Raw genomic sequence first — 9,394 nt, forward strand, 5'->3', positions numbered from 1 at the left:
AATCTTTTTTCGGCTTTGGAAACGAAATAAATTCAATGTCACCAACTAATCTGTCAGGATATCGATTGTCCGAGTTACATAATCCCCATTGACACCGTTTAATCATTTTTAATCGTTTTTTTAAGAGGAAAACAAAAGAAACTCGTTGGAATAAAAGTGAACCTAAACATGTAGCTTGTCTAGAAAATGGCGGACAGGTCGTTGCTAACGAGTGCGCCCGATTAATCGATCGCTGATTGGTGGATCAATTCTAGTGGGCGGAGCGATCATAGATAAGGCGTCATGTATATTTATCTAGTTAAGTAGAAAGATAAGACACACCCCGATAAAGATTTTACAAATGCATGCATTTTTCAAATAGCTAACAAGACATATATTAAGATATTGTTATATAACTGTCAGTCGTTTTGAATAAAACATGGCATCGATGGAATAGTGTAAATTTATCAGAGAAAATAAAATTGATTTGTTTTCGCGTCGATATCAAGTATAAACGAATAGACAACAAGCATGTTGGACGTGTCATAAAGAATATGGGAATAAAAATCTGTCATAATGTAAATATTCATCATGAATGATGTAATGTTCACCTAAATGTCATTCCATAAAGCTATCTATCATCGCGCATTGGCTGTGACAACAAGAAAGCTATATTACGAGTGTGCGATTGTGTATACCCAAAATGCTTCGCCCGAGGACTCGGGTCATGAACTTTAACCATTGACTATCTTACATCAACTTAATTAAAAATCATATGAGATTGCATTGTTCTCAAATATATCATAAATAAATCAATGAAACTTTAAGTATTAAATAAATTTTATTCCATAAAAAGATTATTAAACAATATCATAAAATACAAATTTCCGGAATCAAGAAACATTTGACAGGTGCATCCGTGGTAAATAAATAGTAATATAATATTTTAATGTCATAAAAAGGAAGATTCTTTTAAACTAAATCATCGTGATGCACTTCAGCATGAATTGTTTTAGTGAAATATTACATACTTTATTACTTTACATATTACGGATAATTTAGCTCGTAGAATCGAAGCCATATCCTGTCAATAGCGGCCCCCATTACTAGCCATGCTAGATGGATTAGCATGTCGGAGAGTTTTTTTTTCTGCAGCACAAAAGTCGTCTTCAGGTATTCCTTGAGGCGATTGGTCAGTTTCTCCTGTAGGCATTGCGTCTCGTTGTCGCACACGAGCTTGTAGAGTTCGTCGACAGACCGGACGTTGCGTCTCTGTGTAAGTTCAAGGTCGTGACTTTCAGCGACGAATGGCTCCATGCAGCGATCGGTGCGGCCATAAAAACATGATCTTAGACAAGGAGCTGACACAGACGAATGAGGTCGTCGACGCGATAGTGATTGTGCGCTAGAAGACGAACATGGCCTTGCTACAAGACTAACACTTGAGACGTATGTTCCACTGGTAGACGGGAGGCTCAGATGTACTGGCTTTACACTGGATGACCTAGAAGGGAGACTATCGTCACTGCTTGCGGTTTGCATATGGATAGCGCTTTCAGCAATGCTTGTTAGCGAGTGAGAGGAATCGGAATCAGTATTGATGACCTCAGTGGACATAGATTCTCTAGTCGCTGCGAGGTTCAAAGAGTAGCTTCCGTCGTCTGACGCGTTGTCCTCTGATGAACTCGATGAGGCTAGGGTGGAAGCGTTGGTCAGGCGTTCCATGAGAATTTCGTCACCGACAGCGGCCTTTTGCGGTTGGCTATTCACGTCTGACGCTTGTGGACGTTTCGGATCTGTTAACGCCTGGCTGTACTTAAGCTCGCGAGACGTTGACGACTTTTTACTGGCGGCAGCTGCAGGAGCATGAGCCGGACGACAGGGCGGACATGGGCGCGGACGGGCGTTTGGTGGAGAACTTTCCAAAGAACGTTTTGGTGCACAGAAAGATGTAAAATAAACTGGATGACCAATATCTGAAATAAGTTTAAAACATATATATGAATTCACGTATATTGTTCAAAACATGGGTTGTCGTAAAATGACAAACATGCCACAAATGAGCAACGACATTGAGTGTTTATAAACAATTAAATACAGGAATATTGGAATTCAAGAAGCGTGACTTCACAAGAATTTCTCGTTAATATTTATTGAATAATCAGCGACACAAAGTGTCATGTCAACGCTAAGTTTAGTAGCGTACCCTCTTTGAACGTTCCCCCGAGTATGTTAAACTTGTTCCGGATCTCAAGCGACCGCAGCCCCACCTCCACGCGCCGGGGTTCTATGGATTCGATCTCGTATATAAAGGAAGTACATCGCTTGAACTCCACCCAACGGTACTCGAAAACGAAGTTTTCCGGCATCCTGTGGAGCAGACGACATTGTTAGATTGTGTACATGTAGTTTTCAACACTGTATAAGAGGGTATACAAGAAAGGTTGATCTGATTTGGCTCGCCAATCTGACACTGACTAATACGTTCTTTTGTTGTTTCTTCTTAAATGACGACGTAAATGCTTTGAGAATCAGGCGACAGTTGAATGGTTCCTAAAGATATTTCTGTATAAATTACGGAAAAGACGACATTCTAAATTTGCATAAAGTATAAAAATGGTGCCGGTGGGACGATAGGACAGGGATTGTGTATAATCTTTTTCCGACAATTTCTTCTTCACCATAAGTGTGTCAGACGACATTGAACAGTTACAATTTGGTGCAAGCGACGTTATCCGATAGCTAAGATTCAATTTGGTGCAGACGACATCATAAGAATGAGATTGAGTAAGTTTCAATATGTTGCAGACGATGGTATCAGTTGTAATATTCGATATTATGCAGTCAGTATTAAAATCTTGTAATATGGCACATTGGTACATTCCACATGTGCATTGAAATAATGCTACTAACATTAAGTTAAATGATGCAGACGCTAAAATATTAGGCTAAAAAGTTGCAATATGATGCAGACAAAATTCTAAGCTTAGCCAAATTAAGACAGACGGAGGATGTTTTGTTCATTTATATATATTTATTTTTTATTTATTTATCTTTTTTTTTGCCTAACACGTGGCACGCTCAATGAAAATATTATCACCATATCTCCACGACCCATATCTCTGTGCTCGTCTGTTGACCAATGCGGGCGTTCGGCGGGTCACCGTCGCCCAAGAAGCTGCAGTTTCCGACCACGCCCAACCGATAGTGCCCACCTGTGACCTTGGAGGGCGTGTTCAACTTCAAAGCCACCTTCAAGCACGGAAGATCGGGCATCTGTGGATGAATTCCAGATAATGAAGGCGTTATCAGGGCATTATCATTCTTAAAACACGTTACTGTTTCCTCTGACCCGATTGACCCTACTTTGTTATACCTGAACATTTTATTATATAATTATGCTCTTGATACGTATTAAGAGAACCAATATAAGCAAAGTGTTACCCCAGAAACAAAATTTGAGCGAAGGTTTTGTGCTCTGCGTTCCCTTTTATAGCAGCAAAGCTGCCTTTTCGGGAATGTGGGCGTGTTCCAGTAATTGATCTTAAGACTCTTCGAAACATGGGTCAAGTTTTTTATTTTCCAAAGCTGCACTAGTCAACCTTTAAGTTTATTGACATTTGTGATTGTTTGGTCGTCATGTGCTGTGTGATAACCGGAGTTCCCGGATAATACTACGTCTGCTCGGTAAGATGACTACCATCTAAACTAACGTGCAACGAATGGACAAGAAATCCATGTTGCCTTTGTAATAATCAGTTCGCTATCCGGAAAGCGTACGTAGTAAAAGTGTGTGTCGATGAATATTACAACATTAAACATAGCTTATTAAAATAAATGTGAACATGTTATTTTGTTTTCGGTCGCCGCGAACACATTATATTTATTGATTCGGACAATAAGGTACATTATATCATATACATATTTTCTCCCCGTTGTACTATTCTCCATTGTTCACAAAAGAACATGGTGTGGCAGCATGTCTGTATTTTGGTACAATAAAGCCCATCATGCGGAGTTGGCCTTAAAAAAAGTCCGCGAGTTTTGCAAAACCTCCCATGAATCATTTAATGAATTTTTCACACATATTGCATGGTACATTATTAAGTATTCTCACTTAATAGATTTGATAATATAAACTAAAAAGTTCAATTTTAAATATACAAACGTACACAAAAGCAAACAAGTACATACAACGAAGCGATGTTTAACTTATAATTAGGAAAATGTGTGTAATAAAACTATTCACAGAAAGTATTTGGAAATCCGCTTCGATACTAATAAGCAATATTGCAATTAAAAGGAATACATGCTAATAAAACATTATTTTTTTACAACGTACATTTAAGCACATAAATAAGCTCTGGTTTTCAGCCTTAAACCTCATTAAGTTCACGGGTAACACATAAAGAGAGTTTTTATTTACTATTTAAATTTATGATCTTTACGAACTCGTTGTTTGTATAAAGCCAACAATCAAAACGCGTGTACCTTTTTATACAATATTTCTTCTCCCTCAGCACACGTTACATTCTCCCTCAGCACACGTTACACCTCCACTCCAATCAACCAACCCGTTACTTGATCCAATGACAACGACGCGATATGACGTCATAAAACATATGTCAATATAACGTCATCATTGACAATTCTTAACGCGCGAGGAAATATGCTTATTGCCAACAGTATTTCATTATTTTGCCGATACTATTACCACGCCGGGTATGCGAATACTTCGTTGACGGATGGCACTTCACTAACAGAGAACAACAAAAGCCACGCGCGAGAGGTGAGTTCTTCAGCTTTTTTGTATTTATGTTCTGTTTATTTGGTTTTTAGACACAGAACATTGTTTGGGTGATTAATGGTATAGCACTTCGTATTGCGAAGAAAGAAATTCGCGGAAAAACGGTGAATTATGAAAAAAAAACGATAAAATTCCATCGATTAACAGCATGAATTGAATGATCAGTACATATTTTAACAAAATAAACATACTTGGAAATAAATCAAGAACGTGCTTACTATTCGAAATAAAAGATCAATATATCCAGTAATGTTACAACATGTTACATTATAGTTTACTAATGTATTTGAGAAAATTCAAATGTTTTAAGAGTCGCATGCACATTTGTCATCTGCACTTCGTTTACCGATCATCTAAAAAACAATGGAACTTCGTTTCCCGACATCTAGACACTTTTTTTCCAGATATAATACACTCGTTTTTTGTGAATAAAAAATGCAGAATTCGCTGTGGAATACTGTTAAAGTAAGCAGGCCATAAATAAAATTGTATGTACTTAGTACGCAAATAAAAAACTAATTACCGAAGCATGTTCTTATCCCTTTGAAATATGATTATGATTTGGTATAAATGTGAAAGAGAAATGTTAAACAAATTGGATATGTCTAATGAGTAAAATCTATATAACCATATGTTTTTAATTACGTTCTAAACGGTTGATCTAAAGCATTTATCTTTATGTCCAAATGAAGGTACTGAAGCTATTTACTTATATATTAGATAGCATGTCATGAATAATCACTCTGCTTAAACTGCCTCTCAGAGATTATCAGACGCGATGCAGTTTAGAAATTCTATTGGAACTTTTTGGCTTAATGCCAGTAAACGAAAATAGCAATAAAAGAACGGGCGGGGTCGATTATTTAATCACACGACAGTGGTGAAAAAAGTTATGCATATCCGTCTTTGTTTTTAATATAAACACAACACATGCTGCATATGAAGTTGCATTTAAGTGACACAATTATTTATTACAGGATGAGTGAATCGGAGCTTATGAATGCCGCCGACGGTTCGTTGTTGGACATTAGTTTAGAAGAAGAATTGTGTACAAGCGAACGGTTCTCGTGTGGAATTTGTGAGGCCAGTTTTGCTAGGAAAGCCTACTTGAAGCGTCATTTAAAGACACATGAGGATGGATGCATAAAGTGCTCAGTGTGCACTCAGTTCTTTAAGACTGAGGAAGATAAAAGGAAACACATCGAGGACAAACATAGGCCAATCATATGCGAAAGTTGTGGAAAGGTTTTTTCCACTCGTAACTACATGGAATTCCACAAGAAAACCCATGAGGTAGAGGTTGTGAACTATGACAAGAAATGTCCATTTCCAAACTGTGGGAAGATATATTGGCAGAATTCTAAATTTCTATATAGCACCCTAAACTTCCTTTGTGGGGGTATACTAAGTACTGACTCCATAATCTGACATTTAAACATTTTATGTACGCATTCCTTTTTTCCAGAATCAGTTGTTTTTACGATTTAATTTTGTCCATGTTTCTTTAAACTCAACCAATACAGTGATTTAGGGTCAGGTGAATCGCACTTCGAGCAAACGTTAGCGTTGCGTAAAGGGAAGTGCTCCCTATAAGCAGGGCTCACAATTAAGGGAGTTTTACCATTCTCTTTTTAATTTTGTTGCTGCGCATAAGTATCGCCTTGATGATGCGATTCAAATAAGCACAACCAACATAGGATTGTATGCAGAACAAATGTAAAATTAAACACGATTGTGTTGATCCGCATTATCCGTTGTATTTTCATTTCTCTGAATCTCAAGTTACCAATAAAAAACAAGTTCATTATGTACACATTTATTTAATAATAAATATTATCTTATTTGAAAATTGCAATTATAATAAACATAGTATAAATTAATAGTAAGGTGATTTTTGAAAAATATATTTTCAAAATGTTTCGTATGAATAGCCATAATATAAATAAATGCATTTAAGGTAGAAGATAAAACTCAGTTATTAGAGTGCCCGCTTTGTTGAAAGTCTCCGTAATCTGAAGTGCCCTTTATCGGTAAACAAAGTGCCTGCAACTTTATGTATGCCACCTATTACAACATGCACTATCTTTGTTTATATTTCATTGAATACTATCAAAATTTCAGTATTTGAAGCACAGTGATTACTCTACATGCTGGAATAGCAAACAATTTCTTGCAATAATTCTAAGTAGTTTTATTTTGTTAAAATGTTTACTGTTCATCCAGTTTATGCTGTTTTCCGATCGAATTTTCTATTTTTGGGACAAAACTGTACCATTCTTCCGTGAAATTGTGCATTCCCAATACACAAGGATACACCATTTATCAACTCGACCATGTGTCTTTTCTTAAAAACTAATCTTTAGGATATAACTTTAAATAAAACAGAGGAACTTACCTCTCGCGCGTGGCGTTTGTTGTTCTTTGTTAGTGAAGTGCCATCCGTCAACGAAGTATTCGCATACCCGGCGTGATTTCGCTATTTATGAAAAGTTTTGAGTCTTTTCAAGCGTGATGCTGGCTCTTCAGTCTCATTTATTTAAAATAATGAGCTTCTTACTCAGTAAGTTACTGTGTGGTTCAAATTAACTTATCCTGGTCGCTTGTAGAACAAAATACCTCTTATATATTGCAGCACGCATCCAACGACTCTTGATATATGTGACATTGACATATTAAGTCTAGATATCATCAGACTCTCCGTAAGTTAGTTGATTTCAAAATATCTGTTTACTGAACTTGTATATGTAATTACAATTTACTAACAACGTTGATTCACATTTAACACTTTTTTTATTTTGCGTTGCAATAGATAAAATACACGTTTTCGATCAGCATATATAAACATAAACTTAACGATACGAAACTGCCATGTTAAAAACAGACGACAACTTGAGTCAACCAGATAAACATAAGCATATCACTTAGATATGTGTCGCGTTCTGAGAAAACTGGGCATAATGCATGTGCGTAAAGTGTCGTCCCAGATTAGTCTGTGCAGCCCGCACAGGCTAATCAGGGACGACACTTCCCGCCTAAACTTGATTTCGGTTAGGGACTTCCTTGAAACTTAAAATACCATAAACGCGGAAAGTGGCGTCCGTGATTAGCCTGTGCGGACTGCATAGGCTAATCTGGGATGACACTTTAAGCACATGCATTAAGCCCAGTTTCCTCAGAACGCGACTCATATGTATGACCATAGAATAGCGATGCCTACAAGCAGATCTATACCAACATTTGTATCATATTTTATTATATGCATTTATAGGAAAGCGTCCATGATTTTTGACAATCTTACAGACACTAAATGATATAAGGTAAATAAGAAACAAAACAATAAAAACTTCATACAGGAATAACCATTATAATATAAAGAATGACCACAGTGCGTGTTTACAGCTGGAATACTGCAGCATGAAAACATTATTTTAAGCTTTTCATACTTCATGACACTTTCATCATGGTACGGATGACTACGGAAATTTACGGCGTATAACGAAAATTTTATTTATAGCAAAAGTTGCGCCCCTTTAGACATGATCCGTTGATCCTAATTTTCAAAGGTAATGTTTATTATTTACTTAAGTAGGGGAAACATTTAAGCACTATCGCCTTATATGTATTTTGTTTAGCTAACTTTGTTCTGTGTATATTTTTACTTTTGTATTTAACCTATAATTATTTGTTTCCATCTACATGTATCAACATATATATTTAAAAATGTTTTCTTGCCGAAGGCGTAGGGATATTGTAGTGGTGTTCTCCATCCGTCCGCCTTTCGTCCCTCCGTCCGTGTTTGTCTATAGAAGTTTAACGGTAACTTGCACGGGATAGAATCGAACTTAAATTTAAAAGTGTATTATCGCCCCTGCGAGCCGCCCGAAACGCGACTGTGTGTTCGCACGTTAGCCTGGCCGCGGCCGACCGACACACCTAATCATTGGGGAGCTGCGCTATGCGAGAGGCGGCCACTGCTCGAACTCCCTCGCACGTTCGACTGGTCGCCGCCTAGCTTCGGCTGAAAGACCGCGCCGAGCTGACAGAACAGAACAGAACATTTTATTTAAGACTTGTACAAGTACATCGTCTTCAATACATATGCATATATAATACATAAAACAACTTGACATAGCAATAAGTGAAAGGGTTATACAAACTTATTAGTTAAACAATACATAATCGAGAATTTATTCGGAGATGAACTGTGTTTCAGTTATTAACTAAATTTTGTGTGTTTCTGTAGTTTAGAGCGTCCTTAACAAACTTACAAATATTATTTATATCTGTCTTATTACATGAGGTCAAAAGTTGTGTAAATTTAAATACAGAAGGTTTAACATAGTAATATTGTTTAATATATTTCTTTCTTATTACAGTATAACACTTGCATACAATGACAAAATGGTACTCGTCCTCAATATCGCTAGAATTACAAAAGGTACAATATCTTTCTTCTCTAGGAATTTGTCAATAGCGACCTATTTGTATACTTAGAGGAAGTCCGTTTAATCTTAGCTTGCTCATAAATGAACGGTTACTTTTAGACAAAATATCTAGATAGGGTTCATAGTAATGTGATTGTTTGCAATACTTGTATAGATTTAACAT

General features: G+C 36.7%; 1 protein-coding gene across 4 annotated transcripts; it reads right to left on the reverse strand.

Moving 5' to 3' along the window:
• Positions 1-807: 807 nt before the first annotated feature.
• Positions 808-7,636, reverse strand: LOC127875070 (uncharacterized). Of its 4 annotated transcripts, none has more exons than XM_052419890.1 (4): positions 7,182-7,636; positions 3,080-3,255; positions 2,186-2,349; positions 808-1,955 (listed from the first exon to the last, which is right to left on the reverse strand). In XM_052419890.1, exons 2-4 carry the CDS (start codon positions 3,253-3,255, stop codon positions 1,027-1,029), a joined length of 1,269 nt encoding a protein of 422 aa, XP_052275850.1. In that variant the 5' UTR covers positions 7,182-7,636; the 3' UTR covers positions 808-1,026. The 4 variants fall into 4 exon arrangements, with proteins under 4 accessions (XP_052275850.1, XP_052275848.1, XP_052275849.1 ...); XM_052419888.1 differs by lacking the exon at positions 7,182-7,636 and adding an exon at positions 4,432-4,821; XM_052419889.1 differs by lacking the exon at positions 7,182-7,636 and adding an exon at positions 4,406-4,821.
• Positions 7,637-9,394: the final 1,758 nt, after the last annotated feature.

The sequence above is a fragment of the Dreissena polymorpha genome, chromosome 3, assembly GCF_020536995.1.
Source record: "Dreissena polymorpha isolate Duluth1 chromosome 3, UMN_Dpol_1.0, whole genome shotgun sequence".
In the NCBI taxonomy this organism is placed as follows: Eukaryota; Metazoa; Mollusca; class Bivalvia; order Myida; family Dreissenidae; genus Dreissena; species Dreissena polymorpha.